This window comes from Melospiza georgiana, chromosome 3 (assembly GCF_028018845.1).
Source record: "Melospiza georgiana isolate bMelGeo1 chromosome 3, bMelGeo1.pri, whole genome shotgun sequence".
NCBI classification, from domain to species: Eukaryota; Metazoa; Chordata; class Aves; order Passeriformes; family Passerellidae; genus Melospiza; species Melospiza georgiana.
Genome location: NC_080432.1, coordinates 62,395,929 through 62,419,433, shown reverse-complemented (window position 1 = coordinate 62,419,433; position 23,505 = coordinate 62,395,929). Strand labels below are relative to the sequence as shown.

The window sequence follows — 23,505 nt, the reverse complement described above, 5'->3', positions numbered from 1 at the left end:
GTGGATTTTTGTGAATTCAGTTTACATCCCCATGTGTATATTGTGTGCCAAATGTGAAAGACAAGGCTACAGCAAAACTGCTGAAAGGAACAGAATTAAAAGCCAAAGGAACAGAATTAAAAGCCTTTGTGTGATCCTCGTGTGAAAAGAGTGAACTACAACCACCAAAATGGCCTCTCACTGCTCTGAAGGATATTTTTAATAAGGAGATGTTATAAGGGTTCAGGTTAGACCTCCCTTCACCTCCCCAGTGCCATGTGAACAACAAAACCAGGATCAACTGCAAATAACTCTTCCTCCAGTTAGTCCATTCTTGGATCTTTTCACTCCTTAGGGAGGTCCTGAGGTTCTCATAAACAATTTTCACATCGTTAAAAAAAACAACCCATGTGGCTCACTTCTACACCTTTCCTAGCCTCAGAGACACCTACATGAATACTCTGATTTTTCTTTTCAGAAAAAAAAAAAATCACTCCTTTTCTGTTTCCTGAAGAAAGCTTATATTTTACAGTCTCCACAATATCATCCTTTATAAGGAAAAGTGAGAGAACATGTCTGAGTATTTTGAGTATTTATGGACAGTAGAAGTGATCCAACAATACAAGAGAATTTTATTTTTTTTTAAAAAATCTACTTTTCCTCAGCTTCTTTTCTCTGGAAGATGTATGTCTGCTCATTTACTTGTAAGTCTTATGCAGATCATGAACAGGGCAATCTAAGACAATCCCAGAATAAAAAACCTTCTCTCCCTAAAGACAGACATTTACCCATACTCATTAAGAAGCTTCTTTCTCCAAATCTGGCATCCAAGTTGCCATTAGTAACAAAGGCATTTTAGTTCACTTGAGATGTTTCCACCAGATTCTTTATGATTTCTCAACCTCTATAATGGCATTATGCTCTAAGAGGAGTCAGGACTTGCTGATGGACTTGACCCTTGGGAAATCTACTGTTTCTCACCATGCAATCAAACCAGGGACCAGAAAATATGCAAGAGAAAATTAAGAATAAATTTATTTCAATACATTACAAAGATTATATTATGATGAATACATTACTACATTTGGAGAAAAACATAAAGAAAAATGACAAAAATACACACAGTGCTCTTTGGATGCTCTGTTTAGACTGCCTCTTCTCTGCTTAGTTGTCAGAACCAAGACCTGAAACTAGTGGAATATTTTTGCTATGATAGAAATTGTGACCAAGTTCTTGAAAGAGCTGCACTCCCAGGCACAGCTTTCTTGAGTAAGAGCTACTAAAGGGAAGAAATAGTAGGAAAACCCACCTGAGTGTAAATACACCCTTGTATCTTTCCTGTAATCTTTAATCTTGGTAGTTATTTTAATAGAGAGAAATTTCAACTTCTCTGTAAATGAAGTAGTTTGTTCCCTAAAGAGCAGCCTATTGCTGGATTGTTCTAGAGAGGTTTAATATTTCTGTTATCAACCAATAAACACATGGTTATACTGGCTTTTCTATGTAAATTGAGCATGACAGGTAATTTTTTAGAATTTGCACACACAAGCTCATTTCACTACATAATTTTTTCTAAGCCATACACACTTGAGCTATTTAAGCTACTTGAGCTGTTGTATAATTGCATAATATTTCTATTGGCTCTAACAAGTACATATGATCTTGAATGAGAAAATGATGGAGGTAAGGCACACTTTTATCAGCAACATCTTAATCACAGCTAGTCTTATTCCAAATATGACCTCAGCAAGAAACAGAATTTTAGGTTTTGTAACAAGAGTTTGTAATTCTGTACTTGTCAAGTATATGGACCCAAACCAAACTTGCCCCCAAGTTCATTCTACTCTTCTCTGTGTCACCTCTACTTTCTCTAAGCTATCATGTAGAAGCTTTCATCTTCTATATGAAAAAGAAAGATGAAGAAAAATCATTCTATCAGTCACAGGTTAAGAAAAAAACCCAGCTCGTTAGGCAGATGGACTCTTTCACTTATCCCTTTCCAGCTTTGAGACCGATCCAGGTCTCAAAGGAGCAAGCATGGCCTGTGTCCCAAGACACTGTAAACACCACAGAGATGACCAGGAAAAGCCTGGCCTGGGGCTAAGGATGCTCTTCCAAGCAGCTTGGGAAGACACTGGAACAGGCACCACAGTTGCAGCTGAAACACAGCAATTCATTAAATCATTGTGATAGCCAGCAGCGCAGATAACAGCAGGTTAAACTCTTATCCCTCTCTGGTCTTGGACCAGCACAAGGTTTGTATGATTGAGCACAAAGCCGATGAAATATCTGACTAAATGTATTACTAATAAAACCAATCTGACACAAGGGCTCAAGACATCCATGCTTCTGTCATTCAAGTTGCCCTATATCAAAGCTGAGTAAAACAGGGCAGAAAAACATAAGAAACCAGAAATTCTTTAAAGTCTTTTAACTGAAAAGAGATACATATGTAAAGATACAACTAAAGCAAAGCTTAAAAGAGCAAGATTTTTCCAGTGAACAATCTTCCCCCCTTATTTCTAATATAATTTTATATCTCTGAGTTACTAAAAAGAATATAAACCGTGCATTTATTGAAAAGTCTGTTTTTATCTGAAAATACTATTTTTATCAGTTATCAGCAGAGAGAAACTTAAGACTGAAGCAAGCAAATCCTATCAGCTGCAAACTCCTTAAAAGACTATGAAGTTCCAGAAGCATGTGTGGTTCACAGGAACAATAGTGCATACTAGGGGACAATTTAGTACTCCTCTGTCTAAGAAACATGGTTATATTTTGAGTTTAGTTTTTTTGACCTTTTTTAAGAGCAAAGATGATGGTGAAATTGGAGTGTCTAATCATTAGCCATTCTGAGTCAGCCATTAATTCATTAAAACATACAAAATTCAATATACTTTTCCATTTTTATGCACCCAATCTTGAAAATTTTCCTTTTCAAGGTATCTCTAAAAGATGAGGCCAATTCACTTACTCCACAAAAAGGGCTTTGTAGAACTCCAGTGCAGTGGTTACAAGAAGGCAAAGTATGCCTTTGGAGTTCTTTCCCAGCATTTTTAGACTGTCTACGAATTAGTAAAAATTGGAATACTATTCAGCCACCTTGAAAATATCTCAGCATTCAGACTTTTTTTTTGCATAAAAGAAATATTAGCATTTAATATTACAATTAACTTTAGACTCTGTGATTCAGCTTTATGTAAAAATTCATGCTTTTTAAGAAGCTAACATGTAAAAGACTAATTCTGTAAAGCAAGCAAGAAAGTCTATTCATTTACTTGAAGCAGCAGAATTTGACCCAAATTATTATTTGCCTCTAACATGGATCTTGTGTTGCTGAAGTGCATGAAAAGAATTTCCAAATCAGCAACCCACAACTATAATTTGCCAGTGTGTGGCTTCATATCAGGGGTTGCAAAGAAATGTTTGTTTTTATTCTGTGAAATATGGATGTCTCCCACAAAACTCAGAACTGTGTATTAATATAAACTTGGAGTAAATAATCAAAAGGGGCATACTTCGTAATGCCAGGAAATTAAAAAACAAAATCTGAATAAATTTTCTTAGATATATTACTCTTAAACTTCATCATATTTAATATCTGGAAGCTATTGAAGTAGCATTTAATAATCTAATTTGATCCTACATTAGATTTTACCCAGGTACCTGTATATAAACCTGTTCATAAACATGTTTCCATTCTCAGATAACCAAGCTGTGTATCCCAAGCATAGACCAGGGTTTGGCTCTCAGTAGTGACAGCTGCTAGCAAAGCCAAGATGGATGATATCAGCAGCAACCATACGAGTAACTGCTGAAGGAAGCAAAAGTTCTTGTCTGCCTAGAGACAAAACTCCTTCCCAGTTCTGCAAGTATTAGTATGAGCCTAGTAACCATCTCGGCACAAGTACCTCAGCACAACTTTCCTTCTAAAAAAAGAGATTTAGTCCTACCTTGTAACTCTTCTGCTGTTCTGCTTTTGTGATCCTCCTTTGAACCATCTCAAGGAACTTCAGGGCTGAGCAAGGACAAATATAGAAGCATAGGGGAAAGATTAAAGTGTTGTTTGGAAATTACCTAACCATCAGTTTAGCGGCAACTCCTATTAAAAAGAAAAACAAATCATGGAATGAATAATCAAACCACTGCATGACTGAAGTAGCACTCATCACAGTTGTGTTGAAAATAAATTGGATCAGATCATACTTTCTTTCTGTGAAATGAGTAACATGCTTTGAGAGAGTAACACTTTGTGCATAAGGAAGAGGCAGCTGATGCCATATATCCATTTTTATAGAGTTTTTGACACTTTTTCACACAGTTTGCTCATGCAGATGTTACGTACTCTGAAGCAAATATGCACATTGAAGGTACAAAACTGGTAGAAAACCTATGTAGAAGCAGCTTTAGAAGTATCATTATTTCACTACCAATATGACATCTGCAGCAGTCTGCCCTGGGGCTGATACTGTTTGATGCATTAGTTCTTGAAGTGGGTTGTGAAGTAAAGAGGAAGCTTTTTAAACTGGCAGTTACACCAGCCTGTGAGGAACTGCAAGCACTTGGGGCAGGAGGGCTATAATTCAAAGTGATCTTGACAAACAGGAAATAAATCTGAAAAAGGAGAGTGCAATTCAGTAAGGATATGTGCAAGATGTAGATGCAGATCAACAAACATACATACAAGCTGGGGAATGTTTAGCTGGCAGCTGTGCTGAAAAGGATCTGAAACTCCAAGCTTGGTCAACAGTATCAATGCCATTGGTAAAAAGCACACAGGACAATCATGGAGGATATTGATAAAGTTATTCTACCTTTTTCAACTCTAAGGGCTTACCTGCAGTACTGTGTTTAATTCAGGCACATTTTAGGAGAGATTTGGACAAATTCCAGAGTCTAACAAAAAGCAACAGGTACGGCTGAAATCTCTAACACATCATCTCTGAGGACAGACCAAAAGCACTGAGATTCTTCAGGCTGAAGAAGAGACCAAGGGGAAAAATCGTTTTACTGTTCAAATTCTGAAGAACACTCCTCCTGACTAATGCATAGATGAAGGCAATAATCTTCTCTATTTACAGGTAATAGGAGTAATATGTATATGCATGGCAGCAAAATAGGCATTGTTAGCTGATGCAATTGTCCCACTCTACTCAGCACTTGGCAGGAGCCACACCTGCAGGACAGTTCTGATCCCAAAAAAGAAAGATGCAGACAGCCTAGGGAGGGTCCAAAGAAGGGACACAAAGATGATCAAAGATTGAAGGAGGTAGGTCTTTTCTCCCTGAAGAAAATAGGGCTCAGAGAGACCTCATCACAGTATTACAGTACTTAAAGGGTGTCTACAAGGAGACCAGAGGATCTCTCTTCACAAGGAGCCACTTGGAAAAGACAAAGGGCAACCAATACAGGTTGGACTGGGAGAGGTTTCATCTCTGCATAAAACAGAATTTGTGAAAGCAGTCAATCACTGGAACAGCCTCCTCAGGGACATGGTAGAGGGCCCACTACTGGAGTTTTTCAAGATGTGACTGGACAGGGTGCTAAATAAGCCCATCTAGGCAAGCTTCCTTTCACATGAAAAGTTGCACCAGATTATCTTTTGAGGTCTTTTCCAACACATGCTGTTCTACAAACTTTTTCAGACCACAAGTAAAAATGCAGCAGCACACAGTGGAGGAAGAGGATGTGTAAACTCCAACTCTGGAAGATTTTTAAAAACAGTCTGTGATGATATGCACATGATTTGCCTTGCCTTAGAGAGGCCAAAGAGACTGCAGACCACTTTAGAGTCCTGTGTTCTATGATTCTGGGGCAAGCATATCAAATAGACTTTTCTCTCCACAGCTCATTTGATTAGTACTAATTGCTGCAACTACTAAAAGTGGTAAGTAGAATTAATACAATGAGGCAGGCTCTACCAGCTTATTTAAAAATAAATGTTTGGGTAGTGCAAACAAAAGATGAAAGCAATGAAACATCAAAATTACATAATAATTTCAAGTACAGTAAAAAGCATAGTGAGAACTACAAGCAATTTCATAACCATTCACTAGTAACTGGACTTATACGTGTATATAAGAATGAAGATTTAAATGTACTCCAGCTTTATCTAATAATGCAGAGAAGTGAGCTGCAGTGGGGAAACAGAAAACCAAAACCATTTACAGAAGGTGATTCAATAAGCTGTATATGAAAGCCTGAGAGACTTGGGGTAATACAAAAATAATCTTTAGTTCTTTGAGGATCTGCAGGCCCAGGTAAGAGAAATTATCAAGAGATCAGAGACTGACCATGTAAAAGTAGAATAATTGAATCAAGAGCTGAAAGGGAGAATGATAGAAAATTACTGTATTTTATAGGTAGAACCAGACTACCTATGATCTTAGGAAAAGACTGCTAGTAATATGACCTTAGCTATGAAACAGTTTGCAAAATCATAAAAACACCTAGGAAGAAACCTTGCTCATCAAAATACCAAAGAGATAAGTGAAAGTATCTAGTAAGTATTTCAGGAGTAAATCATATAACCTTGACCCTGCTATTTTCCAATACATTGGTATTATGTAATAGGTTTTTCATTTGAGCACTTTATGTACCAGCATCTGAGATCTTTGTCCCTGATGTGGTCAGGTTGCTATGCCCTCACTTTAAAAAGCCTTTTTGCAGTGACAAGAAGCCAGCAGCAAAACATGTGGGTATTAAATTCTGAAATGAATGCAAAATGAAAAACTTAAGCAACAAGAAGGAGTAGCTGACTTTAGCTTACCTGACTAAATAGCAAGAAGATCTAGAAAGGCTATAAGAAGTTGTATCAGGATAGAAAAAATGTTACAAACACAGAAAAAATGAGGCAATAGTGTGTTAAGTACAAATTCTGTCTGTGTTCAGACAGTAGACAGAGAACCCTGACAGAAAAGCATCACACAGAAGGAAAAGAAGAAGAATCAAGGACAATTACTAGATTTCTACTTTCAGAAACAAAATACCTGAATTAATAAATGCACAATGAAATGAGGCACAGAGAAAAGAAAAACTTTTTGTCAATAATGTTTTTTATAAATGAAGTCTTGCCTGCACTCAGAAGGTAAAAGAATCAAGACAAGCATGTAAGTAGGAGTTAGTAAATGTACAATTGATAAAATGTACATAGAAACAATAGCTAAAACAGATACTCATTATGAACCGTGACAGGGTAAAGATATATTAGAACTCCCTGACAAGATGGGATTCTTAAAGATCTCTAGGGATGGCAGTAGAAGGTTGGAAGGTTAGTTAACACTGAAAACTGAATAGTAGAAAAGTATCTTCAGTCAATTCCTCATCTCTTGCTTAACAGAACAAGTAAAGCAGAATTTCAGATGCTTCTATGTTGAGTATCTGAATTGCAGGATTTTTTAAAATTACAAGCATCTTTAGAAGTAATTTGTGTTCTTGCTGTGCACAGTAGTTAAAGAGAAACATTTTATGAAAAACAGTGTTCTGTTCCTTTTGCTTTCAATCATCAAACTATTTACATGTTTAATTAGTAATTCACTAACTTTCATTTTGAGTTCATCTTACTCAGAAATTACTCTAAATGTCAACTTACACTGACTTCTAAAGCATCTTGATAAAACTCATATGTAACTTTGACAGAGCAGTACATTTAAGATAAATTAAAGCTGAAGTTTTTATTTTTGCTTGGCAGACACTAAAACTGACTATAGCACAGTACCAGCACATCACCCTAGCAGAGGCAGAATTAACACATAACTCAGTACCCATCACTGCAGAAATAAACTGCATGTTAGGTTGAATGCAAAATTTAAGTACAAAACTAGGATTAGATTTTTCAGGTTATTTGGTCCTGGTCAAAACTTATTCCATCTTTCTTGGAGACTGAATAAAATTTAAAAGTTACTGCAAGCCATCTTTCCTTTGACTGCTATTTAGACATGCTCAAGCACAAAGTGCTCCCTACAAACACCAGCTCCATCTTATGCATTGGCCAAGTGCAACACATTAAAGTGGATCACCAGAGTCCATCTAGAAAGGACTTTGATTTCAGTACAAGTTCAAGATTGTGTTACCCCTTGGATAATCACAGAAAGGATGAAAAAATTTAATGGTTTTGATATAAAAAAATAAATTGCACAAAACAATAATGTTTTCTATAAATATGGCTTGAAAATTTGTTGTGAAGGCAAATAAATTTACATTGGTTCATTTACCTCTCAGATATCTTCAGTAAAGATCTAGCAAGACTCCATAACAAATTGATTAGAAACAGGTAACAGCAAGAATTCACAACATCATATTTGCAATAGAACTATTAAAGTATTCCCCAAGTTTAAAAATGGCCACTCTTTTACTAACAATAGTGATTCTTACTCAAGTAAGAGTAAGAATCCAAAGCAGTGAAAGCATGGAAAGAACTGAATATTAATAAAATACTGAACAATAAAATATTGCAGAGAGCTAAACAATAATGTTTAAAAAGATAGGCTTGAAGACTGAAAAAGAAGAGTTGTGAGAACCTACCAAAGGACTACAAACTAAAGTCTCCAAACTGATTTCATAAAAAACCCCAATCCTCTAAAAAAAAAGATACCAGATGAATCACATCAACAACTACATTCTGAAACAAAACAAGTACATTTTAAAGAATAAATTACTTTTCTGAAAAAAAATATGGTGGGAAGTAGTCTACAAACAAAATACTATTAACCATAGGATACAATAGGAATATTCAGGAGATTCATTACCCTTTATTAAAGCTTATTGTATAGCTAATAAACAGCACAAAAGGAAAACAATTTAATTAAAATATATGCAAAGATGCATTATCCATACAAGGGGAACAATGGTATTTTGAAAAGTTTAAAAGCAACGCTGCTGCACTTAGTTACAGACAAATTCTATCGCCAATGTTTTGAGAACTCCTCAGAAAAATTAGACTTAACATCATGTGCTGTTACACTGCCATCCTGTGGCAAAGTACCCAAAGGTTTCTGTGAACATAAGAGTTTTCTAAATTATAACCTCCTTTCAAAATGGCTTAACATTCTACTCCTGAAGACAGGGAAACATCAGTGGAGATTTAGCTATACTTCAGGAAAGGCTGCTCAAGAAGCACTAACTTAAATGAAAACACAATAAAATTTTTCTTCAGAGAGTTCATGATGTCATTGTCTGGAGAGAAAATTTGAACTTATGGCTTCTGAAACCTAGTTTTCTGGCAGTGAAATAAAATGAGTTTACCTTCTTTTCCTCATGTTGCAAAACAAACAAATATTCTAGTATGTTGAAAATACTGGTATACAATCTGAGATACAAGGGAGTGTTCATGTGACTCTCCTAATAACTTCATTTAAAATGAAAAGAGTCTTATATTTCCTGTTTATATCAGATCCTAGGACTCTGCCACTTCACAGTTCCAGCCTTGCTTCAAGTATCTGCATAAATAAGATGGCTAAGGCTTGATTTCCTTAAAACATTTTAAAACCCTAAACTGGACATATGTTCAAATAGCGGGGAGGGGGGGAAATAGTAGGTTTCTTTAAATGTTTTGCTGAATTTTAATGTAAGAAATTTTTGCCTATAAGTATTTGGCCTATAAGTAAAAACTGTATTACACTGTGAAATAAGTTTTCTGCATTACAGAATTTGTTTTGTGAGAACAATACTCATACGGAGGTGATAAAACACAAGAAAAAGAAGACCCATGGTCATAATTGGCCTTGGACCTACTCCAGGAAACACTTTGAGACGGTGACATGGCTGAACAAAGTCAATGAGGATAAAGGACATTCTTAAATGCATGCAAACTCTTTTCTGAGGAAGGACTGCTTACATGCCCCCCTGAAATGAGGACACTCACTTAAGAAGCAGGAAACAAGTCAAGGATTGAACTAACACAGAAATCTTCTCAGTTCAATGACATTTTTGGGGCACACCAGCTTTCTGGCATAGTTAGCCCTTATAACTTGTTTTCAAAGCACTAAAAATAATGCAATAATCTCAGGATGCAAAACATCTTGCACAACTGCTGTCTAATTATTAAAGTAATTGATGATTGACTTTAACTTTTTGACACTTCTTTTTCTTATCATTATCATATATTTAAAATTCTTCTTTCTGTACCCCCATAAATTACTCAAACTTCAACTCATGTGAAACAACCAGATTGTTTGGTCAGAATACCAAATAGCAGAAACTTGGTTATATTTTGCTATCATGAGAAAATAACTCACTAATCAGTTAAACAATTAACTTCCACCAAAACAGCACTGTGTCTTGAAAGCTCTTAGGTTATCCCATCCCAAACTTTGTTCCTACTTTGCATACTCAAGCGACACCTAGAGGCTGTCCCTGCATGTGACAGATTTTACTTTTTGTTGAAAGTTAGGCTATGACAAAAACGTTGATCTATTGTTCATCATTCTAGAATTCCTGCAAGATTTTCAGAATACATCTGACACTTCTACATGTACACTACAATATGCCATCTTTGTTCATGTCCCTTTCTACTTCCCATACATGCCAAATGCAAGATAAAGGGAAGCCCCTGCAACTGAAAAATGAGGTGAACACAGTGAGCATGAGCTTTTGAATCCATTGAAATATTCCCTGCATCCATAGTTACTGTTCTTTATTTTTCAAAAATCTTGCTTATCTTCTTCTAGCAGACTAGGAACTGCAAACTTGTCTCTGCTTTTGGACAGGATGTGTTGTGTTTGGAGTATGCTTTCTTTTCTTTGGTCTGTTTCACAGCCATCAAAATATAGACAAAACTCATCCTATTATTTTGTATCTGTACAGGTTCCCAGGCTGGATTCCTTAGCTGCTCCTGACTTCCATTGCCTTTGCAATGATGAGTAAAGTCCAAATATTGTAAAAAAAACTTTACTACCAGGAAAGAGAAAAAAGATTTGTGACACTGGGACTGGAATACATATTGCCACATCTTTAGCTGTAATGGAAGTGTGATTATCAAGCTCAGGAACAGCTTAATCACCAGATCATATTATGCACTACAGGAAGTACATCAGAAGAACTGTAAGACATAGGCCCTCATAAGAAGTAACATGGGGCAAAAAAAGTCTTCTTCAGATCAGCATATCAGACCTTGACTTACAGTAGCTTTCTATATGGAACATTCTTAACTCCAGAATTGTGATATTTAACTGTCCCTTTATCTGAGCAATTTCCATATCACTCCTAAAGTATCACACAATCAAAGGTTGGCATTTTCTATAAACTATCTCTTAGTAACAGCTATCAGGTATGGCTGTTACTAAGAAGGTGGCAGATGCATCACATTAAAATCCCCAAAAGTTCTCATCAGTAAAAGCAGGTAAAACAGAAAGCATGATAGAGTTCATTGGCAAGGCTTGCTCTATAGATTACTAGATGGTAAAAGCACACAGAGAAAAAGCAAACTGAAATCTGAAATCTGAAATCTGAAATAAATCACCACAAAAGTGATCTCAACCCAAAATTTATCTATGCAGAGACAGGAGCAAGGGTAAGGATAAGACAGGGTAAGGGTTAAAGGGAATAAGGGAGAGCCTCCTGTTGAGTCACAGCTTCAAAGTGGACTCCCCCTTGCCAAACTTTGCCTCAGGCTCAACCAGATGTAAAAGATATCTACATGTGAATGCAATGAAATGCAAAGCAAATTCCCTGTCCCAGCCCAAGCTTCTGTGGGCTTGGCCTAGCCCAGTCCAGGCCCAGGGGATTTTGGAATGGGATGGGTGGGGACAGGACAGGTGTGCCCAGGATGGAGGCCCTGAGGCCTTGCTACTGACCTGAGCAGGGAAGGCATGAGCAGCCCGAGCCTCCCTCCTGGCCTTTCCCTGGTGCTGCTTCCTTTCCATTGCCAGGCAGTGCTCAAGACTAAAGGCAAGAACAAACCCACTGCCCTCCTGTCCCTCAGAATTGAAAGAAAGCTTAGCTGCTTCACTGTAGTGAAATAACACAACTCTAACAAACCCCAACATGACTGAGGACTGTCTTAATGCAAGTATGACATAAATTAATAATGTCTTCAGTCCCAGGGCTTTGCCATGCCTTTATTCTGAAGGAGAGGATGGAAATTAAATGCACAAATTTTCTGGCCAAACTAGGAACAAAATCTTTTTCTGAGGCAAAGGAGGAGATGTCCAGGATGGGAGCTTGTACCTTTAAAATATAGGAATAAAATTCCTACATTTTAAAGATACAAGAAAAACAAACAATTAATGAGGATCAGTTCCAGAAATCCCCTGAGATGATTTATATATACAACAACCAGCCTAGAGTTTACTCACTGCTGAGCTATGTTGGGCTGCAAAGCCATCTTGACAGCTGAAGTAAAAGTTGGATGTCATCTTTGCTATCCTAAGAGGCAAGCCCAGAAACCCTGAATGCTTTTCTTTCATGTATATGTTTAGTCCTGCTTTGAAAATACCTAAGTGTTAGAGTATTTCCAAAACTAAGCTTCAGATTGTGCCATTTTCAAACTTCAGAGTAAATTCTCTCCAGCTGACTGAGCAGACTCATATTTCATCCTCCTCAAGCATCTGAAACAGCTCTTCTATCTGGAACATATGCATTTCAGCTAAGGGGCAAAAACCATCTCTTATCATTATGCAATTTTGAGTTGGAGTTAACACATTAGAAAGAAGAAAGCTGTTCACAAGATTGAAGAGGTTTCCCTTGGCAGAAGATCTTTTCATTTAACCTTTTTGATTTTATACAGTGCTTCTGTTCCCACAGATGGGGAAGACCCACAGATGGTCACGGTGCTACTGGAATACACCCTGCTCTCTTGGCTGCCATCCCCTGTGTTTTGGGACAGAGTCACAGAGCTCTGGTAAATTCTGTGCAGCCCTTTGCTCTCCAGTCTGTCAAGGCACTTCTACCCTTCCACAGGAGAGACTTATCCTGAGTTACTGCAACTGATTCCCTTAATGGCTCGTGCCAAAGGCATGGAATTTACAGCCAGGGAACTCAGGGTTTGAACTTTCAGCATGCTATTTACCTGCTTTGGGGAAACTGTCTCAGGGAGTTTTTTCCGCCTTGTTTTTTCCTTATAGTGCCTCAGTGATGGAAGGAAAGTTCCTCCATGAAAGAGGAAGAAGATCCCATACTTGACCCTAAAGAAAGGATGCGCAATGGCCACTAGCTACAGCGCAGCAGGTATGTCCTCATTGTTAGTTTACCACAAGTAACTTGTTCTTGAGCCCTTATCTTCAGTTTAAGTTATCTTTATTGCAGGAAAAAACCATCCCCACAGAGCGATAGCCAGGAACAGGCATTTTACTTTGCATTCACATCTTTCTTTATTTTCTTTCTGTAGACAATGCCTGAAGCTCCCTGCTCAGCTTTGCCAAGAAAAATGCTTTGTTCCTGGTTCATGGCATTAGTTTTTCTGGTAACATCCTTGGAGAAGTGTGGGGAGGTAGATAAGCTTTCAGAAAAAGGCTTACAGCTAACTGCTATAAGGGGAGCATGAAGGATAAAATCTCTTCCTCTAAGAATTATAAAGCACTGTGATCCTTCGGTGCTGCTGCCTCATTTCCTAGACAACATACATCATGTCCAACAGATAATACACTTCTTGTACATTGCTGACTTCAGCCCACCTTTCTGCTGGTGCTGGCAGTCTCACCAATGCATGTGTTAGGAATGTTGCTTCAATTCATTTTCAGTGTTTTAAGCTTGGCTTTTCACTGTCTCATCTGCACCATGCTTCATATTCTGAGAGCCAAGCAGCAGCTCAGAGTGATACTCCTGGAAGGATGAGGCCCATGTTCTGCAGCTCACAGCCACAAAACTTTGGTATGAAGTTCATGCAGCTAGGAAGAGATGTCCCTGGACGTCATTCCATCAGCTTTCCTGGGGACCCTCTTTTCCACTGGGCTTCACATACACATTTCTTCTGACTGGATTGGAGGCCCTGTTGGGGCTCCTCCCTTGTTTGCAAAGCACCTGGTAGGGTAGCAACCCTCATCAGCAGAGAAGAGAAGTCACCCATAGGCCTGAGTGGTTCAACACTGTGATTCAATGAGAATCTGCAGATGAGATGGTGAAAGCTGGATATGATCCAGGCCAGGCTGACAGACGGAACGTTCAAGTGCCCTGCTCAGCAGGTCGGTAAATCCCAGCCTGCAGGGGAGCAATGCCTCATAGGGCCAGCCTGTGGGCCTGCACTTCTACCCTGACAGTCATCCTTTATCCTGCTGCTGAGATCCTACAGAACTATTTGCTTCCTGTGACTTGTTTGATGAGCAGTGATGAGCAGTCTGTCCCAGTGATATCTTGCACAGTGATATCAGTCCCATGAGTAGAAAGTTGCCCCAAAAAGGCACTGTGGAGCAGTTGCAGGTGAAGCAGTGATGTCAGCTGTCCCAGTTATTGCCATCTCTTAAACCATCACAAAAAGTGGGCTGATAATGCCAAAGGCACTCTTGGCTTTTAAAATATGAAGCACTGGATGTGAGTCTGCATTTCTGAGTCTTATAATGCGAAGACCATTTCCACAAAAGAGGTAAGGAGGGGCAGGTACCACATATTCTTTCATCCTCAGTATTTTTTAACTAGTTGTATTAGTTTGACGCTATGGTTGTTCTATGAAATGGAAATCAGAGTAGTAACAGCTAAAGGCCTCAATGTTTTAGATGCAATGTTGCCTTGACAGCGATCTAGCATAAGGACATTTGAAAAAAAGCTGTATCCTTCAGCACAATGACATGAAAGCCTGTGTGTTTTGCAGTTGAAAAGTAACATTGTCACATGCCCTGCACTGGAAAGGCATGAGAGATACTGAGAGCACTTCCACAACCTTAGCAACAGCTTTGATCCTTTCCAGAGCCAAACAGAGTACTCTTTATTTCACTCAGCTTGAAAGGTACCAACTAGGACACTTTGATAGATGAGATTCTTCCCACTCACATTAGAATCATAGAGTCAGAAAGTGGTTTGGGTTAGAAGTGACCTTTAAAGGTCATCTAGTCAAACCCTCCTGCAATGAGCAGGGACATCTTCAGTCACACCAGGCTGCTCAGAGCCCCATCCACCCTGCCCTTGAACCCTTCCAGGGACGGAGCATCTACAACCTCTCTGAGAAACCTGTTCCAATGTTTTGCCATTCTCATAGAAAAAAAATTCTTCCTTAAACCTGGTCTGAATCTACCTTCTTTCAGTTTTAAACCATTGCTCTATCACAACAGACCCTGATTTTAGTCCATCCCTATCTTTCCTATAAGCCCTCTTTAACTTCTCTTCTCCCACAAAGATGGACTGGCACAGGATGAAAGACGCTGCTTTATTTTCTTCCTTGACTTTTCATTCCAATGTTATTAGGACAATAACTGTTCAAGTCACCAGTTTCCTAATGTTTCTTGTTCCTCTAGGAAATCTTATCAGAACAGTAAGGTTAAGATGAATACCTAAACACTGGGGCCATGCTATCACTGGAAAAGGTAGTATGTGAAGAAATATGCCTCAAATTTAACTAATTTTATCTTTGTCCTGAACATGACATTAGAAGCTCACTGCTTGTTTCTAGAAAACTATATTTTAAAAAAACCATTCAACCTCCTCTAAATATCCCTGACTTCTCCATTAATTCTATAGCTCAGACTAATAAAAATAATATTTCAGTCTATGATGCATACTAAAAATTGGAGGATTGAGTGTAGTTGATGATACATGATGGGGAAATTGCCAGGCTAGTAACTATTAGGATTTCCCTTTTAAAAAACCTAGAAAGCAGATTCAATTTCTTTTAGTGCTGTATGAAAAGAACATTGCTTACATGCTACTCAAGCATGAGGAAACACAAAACTTGTTTGTTTATGCCAGCTGATGTCTGCTCAGTTGTGCACTGTGATCATGTTTAATTCTGATTCTCCGGGCTTTACATGTGTGCTCAGCTGTGCATGCAGCAAATCATGCAGCAGCCTGCAGCTTATTAGCCCACAGTTTCTGCACAGATTGTCATGACTTCTGGCTCAATACAGGTTTCTGGGCAAAGGCAACTTAAGACATTTTCACATCCAGTTGTTTATTCCCCATGTTCACAGCAGCTCACTACTCAATTATGCCAGTGCCACATGTGGTCAAGCTATAAACCTGATGGGAGAAGAGAAACATTAAATGCAACCATGGGACTTAGTAGGATGTTTACAAACCTTAACTTTGCAAGTTTAATCTTAAATCTATTTCAGCAATGACATTTACACTGCAGCCCCACAAACACCAATATCAGCATTGCCTGTGAGGCATCAGACTCTGAGAGCTTCTAAGCCAGCTGTGCAGCAAAAAACAACCATTGGACAACCATGCCTCTCTTGAGAATCTGAGTAAATGCTGTTGTAATTTACATGCTTTAGAATTCAAATTTCACATGTATTATCTCAAAATGGATATTTTTTTGCAACTTACAAGAAGTTTGAACTCATTCATCCATGATCAGAGTACCAATTATTTAGTCTTTTTCACCAAAATCACTTAGTCTAAGTAGATGTATCTGAGGTGAATTATTCCAGCCATTTGATGGGAATTTCAAACTAAATTCTACTTGTGAACTATGTGTGTCAGGGACTATTCTGGTACATTTTACAAGGGGAAGTCCAACATATTTTGTAATTTTTCCAATAAAAGTGATTACCAAGTTGGTATGAAAATGAGAATGAAAAATGGTGAAATTCTGAACCCAGGAAAAAATGTTATTCTAGTTCTATATTTAGAGCAGTCAGAAGCATTCAGGTATGTCAGCATCCTTACACATTTCTTCATGATAGCATAGAATGATGGCTCAGTTTCAAAAGGCAACAAAGAATACACTGAACTGTATTACATTCCCAGTTTTTTTTTCCCAAATCATATATAATTGAAATCAATAGAGAGGTGAATATAGAAGAAAAATGGCAAACAGACAAGGAATAAAGGAACATTAATAGTATTTTCAAACAAGATTGTCTAACTTGCAGCAACGTGCCACAGTTTAATCCATTTTAAAAGTAACTAAGTTCTTTGGGGCAATTAAGCTAACACCAGGGCAGTAGAAAGTGCACAGAGCATGCATTTGTGGATGTACTATAACAATAGTACTAAAATTAAATACTGCATGATTAAATTTTAACAACCAAAAAACCTCTTTTTGTGCCATGAAACCAAATAGGTCTTGTGAGGGGAGGGGAAGGATGATGTTTGTGTTCTTTTTTTTTCATTTTATTACAAAAAAATCTATGGAGTTAGTGGTACATTACAGAACCAATGGAGCTCCAATGAGGATTTAGAAACTGGTTGTGTTGGTTTTGCATGAATTGATTTGTGGTGAAGAGGGAAAAAGTCAGTGTTGCTCAAAATAGCTCATCTTTTAAAAGGAATTATCCCATGTCCTGAAGTAAAATCCTGATGCTAAAACAGACTACAAATGTTATCACCTATGAAAGTTTAATATATATACAAATGATCTTAAAAAAGCAACTGAGTTTTATGCTGAACATTACTAAAATGAAAAAACTGGCCCACGTTTTACAGTTTGCAGAAAGCAGCTCACTACTGCAATTGCTGCTCTGTGCCAATGTTAACTACAGTACTGCTACCATTCTGATAAATCATAAAATAAACAAAAAGATCAAGGTATTCTGAGCAATAGTGATGGGATTGTGCTAGGATTCCCATGCTGTTCTATTCACCCATTGTGAAAAAAGGTGTAACACACACTTGGAACCTTAGAATTACCTCACTGAAAAAAGCTAATGACTTTTTTCTATTGGAAAGCTTTATCAGCTTTTTAAAGTATCCACCTGTTTTTTTTCATTAAAAGCCATATTGCTTGGATGTAAAAAGAACATAATGTAAATATCAAGCCAATTTATAAACAGTATCTGTCATCTTTCAATCAGGATAAAAATTAGATGTATCCCAATAGGGCAGGTAATTAACTCTGCTCTTTGTAGGTTTTACCCTTTTCAGTAATAAAATTTAAAAGATCACTGCCTTTGTTGGTTTTTAAAACGCTCTGGGATTTAGGAAAAATACCATAGTCCAGAAACAAACTCTTCAGTGTCTCCTAATTCACTTCAAGTAAATCTAAAATTCTTAGGGATTATAGCTTTCCTTTCATTTTCTCAATTTCTTAAGGAAGTGTTTATAATGTTTCACAATCATTACTTAGCACAGACACTCTAAAAACATCTTTCAAGCATGCTAAAACAGAGGCATGTGCCTAACTGGGATCCAAGCAAGTATAACGAGAAGAACCAGCAAGTTCGTTCACCACATAAATCTTGACTTGTCCCTGAGGGCTGTTTGGCCCTTACACTGAAGACTTGGCCTGGAAGAGCATTAATCTTTACTTATGTGTCACATATTTGTTGCATTTTAAAATGTACTGAGAATATCCACAGGTAGAGCTAATTGTTAGTTTATCATAAGGGAAATCTCCTGTGAAATAGCTTCTAGTCGTAATTTATGCAGGAGTGATTAAACTGCATGGATTCTGTTCATCCTCATTGTAGGAGATTCAAGACTTCACAAAACAATGCATGTTCAGCTTGCAAACCATTACAAAAGCACCTGTAATCCTCAGCCCCCTTTTCCAGCTGCCAAGGCCCAGCACTAAGGCTCAAGGTCCTTTGTCACCCCCTGTTGCACACACCAACTCCCTGCTGGCTGCCAGCTGAGGAGATGCTTTATGGAAGGCAAGGTTCTAAGATTTGGTAAGAGAGCAGACTTTTAACAGGAGCTGTCAAACTGAACGGGAAACTTGCTTTATTTAGCTGCAAATTTTGCCCAATCATTGCAAGACTGCCTTGCACACCTATGCCTAAGTGCTTGAACTCAACTTACAGAAAACTTTCAGCCACTACGTGAGGAACAGATGCTCTTCAAACTACCTGCACCAGCTTGCAGGCAAATTAGGAACCAGTTTTCTAAATATTCCCCTTATTTACTGTAAACTGAAGTAGTTCCCCACAAAACTTGCAGGTAAGATGTCTTTCTGACCACTTCACCCATGCCCTCATTTACTATGCGCAACAAAGTTTGAAAAATGCCATCTCTGAATTCTCCAGAAGATGGATGTACTGACTTTGTGAGATTGCCAATTTCACAAAATAACTGATAAGCTTGGAGAGTGTTTTAATAGGACCACAAAATACTGGACTTTCCCCTCCAATTGTAATACAAACAAACATGACAGAAATAAGAACATTTTATTTCTTCAAGAAAAATATCTCACAGTTTTGTGCTGAGGTCTTTCCCAAAACTCAAAATTTATTTTTACTGTAAGTGAATAGAAAGCCTATTTTAAGTGATAATTCAGAATCAACAACTGTTCAGTATGCAATCTGATCTGTGTCACCCCGAAGCATTTTACTTCTAAGTAGTAGTGAATAACCCTTATATTCTTATTCCATATTAAAAAAGCCTAACCCAATATTAGTATCTTTGTTTGATGTAAGGTAGAAAAACCTTGAATGCTACGTTAGTAGTAAGCATAAGGGGGGAAAAAAAGTAGCCAATTTGTATCAGAAAGAATCGATGTTTGAAAAACTCAAAAGTATAGGAAAGACGAATACGAGGCAAGAAAACAGTGTTTAGAGAAAAGCCATTTTGGAATTTTTAAGTACTAGAGGAACTGACTTATGCTACACCACAAACCACCCCACATACTATTGCTACCAAGAAATCAAACCCTTTGAGTACCAACAAAGTTCCCCTCTCCCCCCCCAGCAAAACTGAGTTTTGTAAGGAAGCATCAATCCGTCCGGTCGGGACAATGCTGCCTAGGAGCATCCGAGACTTTCACCTCGGAAGGTTGCACTGAAACCCTCAACACCGAGTGCCAGCACTCTGGGAACAAAAAGCTCTCACTAGGAAACTACCAAACCAAACATTAGGAATGCCCAGGAAGCTTTATTAGATTCCACGTGAAAAAAAGGAGAACGACTGCACAGTCAAAGTCCGGAAGCAGGCATTTTGCGAGGCTTCTCCCGGCCAGTCCTTGGCGGGAACCACACGGGAGAGAGGGCCGGCACAGCAGGACGGAGCTCAGGACTCGTCGGGCTTGTCTGCGGGCGGCCCGCAGGGCTGCAGCATCTTCTCCATCAGGTTGAAGCGGACGCGCGCCTTGCTCTCGTTCTCGGCGATGGCGAAGTAGTTGAGCAGGTCGAAGTGGCCCATGTAGGAGCAGTACGAGTCGCGGTGCTGGTTCACCAGCCACTCCCACTTGGTGGTGTCGGCGTGCCCCGTGCCGATGTACTTGGACTGCAGGTGCTCTAGCTGGCTGTGGATGGTGTAGCGGTCCGTCATGGCGAGGCGGGCGGGCGGAGCGCGGGAGGGCGGGCGGCAGAGACCGGCCTGGGCGGCGGGGACGGGCCTGGGCGGCGGGGATGGCCTGGGCGGCGGGGATGGCCTGGGCGGAGGGTTCGGCTCTCGGCGCCGGGAGCTTTTCCGGCGGGCGCAGCGGCGCTTCCCGCCGCTTTTCCTGCCGCGGCGCCCGACGGGAGCGCGCCGGGAAGGGCCTGCCGGGAGTTGTAGTCTTCTCTCCGCCCCGCCCAAGCTGGGCAAGCCCTGGCATAAGTAAATATTGATACCGTAATAAAATAGTTTACTTTAGGTCCGATCACGTCAGTCGGCTAGCACATAGTAAGGCAGGTGGTAGTTACAAGGCCGGGCCGGCATGAGTAACCCAGGGTTATTTTAAAGCCCGTACGTGAGGGCTGAGGAGCGGCTCCAGCTCCGGTTTCGTACTCGGAGCACGGGCGCGGGGCTGCGCCTCAGGCTGAGGCAGATGCTCAGCTGAGCCTCGGTGTAAAGCCTCGAGCCTCCCGTCGATTTGTAAAGCAAAGATACGGCTTTGATAGTTATCAATCCCCCTGGAATCCAAGGGACTGCACTGTCAAATCTGGCTAAGAAATGCCCACGTAGGTGGGTCGTGGGGAACAACATCAAAAAGTCTCTCCTGCCAGGGCGTGTCAGAAAACAGGAAGGCAAAGCCCCGGGCTCAGGCTTCGGGGCACAGTTTATCCCAGCTCCTGACACTGGCCCTGTATAAACCGCAACTCGCTGCTGCTTCCCAAATAAGCGGCATGGGAAGCCTGGCTCCGGAAAAAAAAACACAAAAAACCCACAAAACCAGCCAGGAGGTGCCAAGAACAGCACAGCACACCCCTTTCATTAGCCCTTTGCTCGGTGAGAGGGCAATGCACCACTTTCTGCGGTCACTCTCGCACAAGTCCATGTAGAGAAGGGCTGAAGAGGGCACAGCATTTGCAGGTCCTCCCAAATAAGAAGTTTGGTGAGGTTACTTCTGCTACATACAGCTGAGGAAAGTCCTGTATGTCCCATTCCTGTTCCTTTGTAAGTTGAAGAGCTCTGAGTTTATCTTCTCCAAATGGGCTGAGCAGGGTCAGAGGATTTAAGTCAAAATTAAATACTAATGTTGAAAAATATTTTTTACAGTGCAGCTAGTATTTTATGTGAATATTAAACTCACAAGCAGCTATAAAACCCGCAGAAAATATAACTTGTGTTGCCTATCTTCTTTTGGTCAAAGTCAAGCTTGAAATAAATTTTATCATCCACCAAAATAGTTTTTTCCAGCTCTGTTCAAGAGCTTACATAATGTTAAGTTTAAAATGCATGAAATGATTCATGTTTTCATATGCTAGTAGTGTTTTTAATTATTTGTTTTAAAATAGGAAAGACACATTGCCAGAAATTTGTCAATAGGACACTGAGCTATTTCTTCCTGTCCTTGTAAATGCCCTGTAGTCAAAAAGAAATCCACAAAAATGTGTGAAAACCCAGCTGATCCTATGCCCCTTGTTTAAAAGTGAGCATCTTATAAAACCAAGGCCATATAAAGCAATGTAAAAACAATGTTATGTTCTGAAGTGCTCCTTACCCTTCAGTGCAAAGAGCTAAATGAGGACTATAATTTTTTATTTTTGTTATTTTTATGAGGGTCTGTTGAGTCATTCCTACCAAGGCTTACTTAGCTGGAAGCAGATTACAGAGCTGGATACAGCAGCTGCATTCTGTGGTTGCTTTCAGAGAGACCAGGAGAGGAAAAATAAACAAACATGATACTTTAGGAGTTTCTATGTATGCTGGCATACAGAAAGAGCAAAAAAAGACATATTCTCAATCAGAGAGAGCTTTCATTTCTTTTTTAAATGTCATCTTTCTAAAGAGTGGGATAGCAAGAAGAATGCTAGCTTTTAATAGATGTTCCACGCCAACACAGTGACACACAGGGCTGCCCTCACAGCTGTTTTGAAGTTAGTTATCCTCTTGGAAACTCTAAACCAGGAGATGAATTGATTAAAATAGTCTTTGGAGCAGAAAAGATTCCCAGAAGTTTATCCATCTCTTGCAGATGTTGCAGTTTCTAGGAGTAAAAACTGCATTAAATCAAACAGGTGTAATAGTTCTCATTTTAAAACAAAAACAACAGCAATAACAACAACAAAGTAACAGCAACAAACAAAACTAAAAACAGCAACAAAACCAAAACAAACCACAACAAACCCCCAGCCAAACAAAACAATGAAACAACAATAAAAACCCAACTAGCCAAAACCAACCAACCAACCAACCAAAAAACCCCAAACCTCACTGGGAAGTGTGAAATTTTCAGCAAGTTTGTTACTGGGCCAGATTAAAATGCTGCATTCAGGCATCCAGAGCTCTGGAAAAACACACCAAAACTTATTGGCTTTGGTCAAAAACCTCTGAGACTGCCAGACAAGCTTACCAATTCAAGGAAGAAAAAATAGGTAGTAAAATTTCCAGCTGACAAGCAAGTGAGAATTATTTGCAAGTTATTACTTAACTTCAATTTCACTCTAAAAAGAAAAAGTTTTATCTGCTAACTTTCAAGAATTATATTCAATTATATTCACTTTCTCTTCATTTCTTGTTCTATACAAAAATAAAATCTTCTTTTTCTTGTTAGGTCTATTTTTTACAAAATGAATGCCTGCATTAGGGCACTTTAATTACAAGTTTAGAGGAATACTAAATGAGTGGGAGAAAGGAGATACAGATATATATAGAGAGAATTATTGCTCAGTGATAATATGCTTGTATGACTAGGATTCCTGAAAAGTCACATTTTCAGATATGTCCAGGTTTTTGTACTGAATACCACTAAATATCATTATCAGAATTTACAATAATGGATGCTTACTTATGGAAATCACAGAAACATGTTGATTTTAGTGCTGAAATTATCCAATTGCAGAGTAACACTGTATCTCTTCAAGCCAGGTTTCAAAAGGTGGAGACGCTGGGAGGCTGTAAGAGCTGGAACTGCAGAGGCCACTGGGTGTCAGGGTTGGACCTGCAAAAATTCTTCTACCATTAAAAACAGAATGGTTGGATGCACCTCCAAAACGTAGAGGAAAAAGGGTAGAGGGGCTGCTGGACCAAGAAAGACAGTGTCAGTGGCTGCCCAGTGCAAGATACAAACAAATTTTTGAATTCCCTACTGATTTTCTGGTTGGAAGTGTGAAGACATAAATACCCTGCAAACAAGAT

At 39.0% G+C, this 23,505-nt stretch overlaps 1 protein-coding gene across 1 annotated transcript; it reads right to left on the bottom strand.

Moving 5' to 3' along the window:
• Positions 1-19,855: 19,855 nt before the first annotated feature.
• SF3B5 (splicing factor 3b subunit 5) lies at positions 19,856-20,380 on the bottom strand. Its single transcript, XM_058020686.1, has one exon. The coding sequence runs from the start codon at positions 20,269-20,271 to the stop codon at positions 20,011-20,013; it is 261 nt and encodes an 86-aa protein (XP_057876669.1). The 5' UTR covers positions 20,272-20,380; the 3' UTR covers positions 19,856-20,010.
• Between the last annotated feature and the right edge of the window lie 3,125 nt (positions 20,381-23,505).

Excerpts from the sequence above, each read along its gene's own strand:
- SF3B5 (XM_058020686.1), bottom strand. The coding sequence starts at position 20,271 with ATGACGGACCGCTACACCATCCACAGCCAGCTAGAGCACCTGCAGTCC.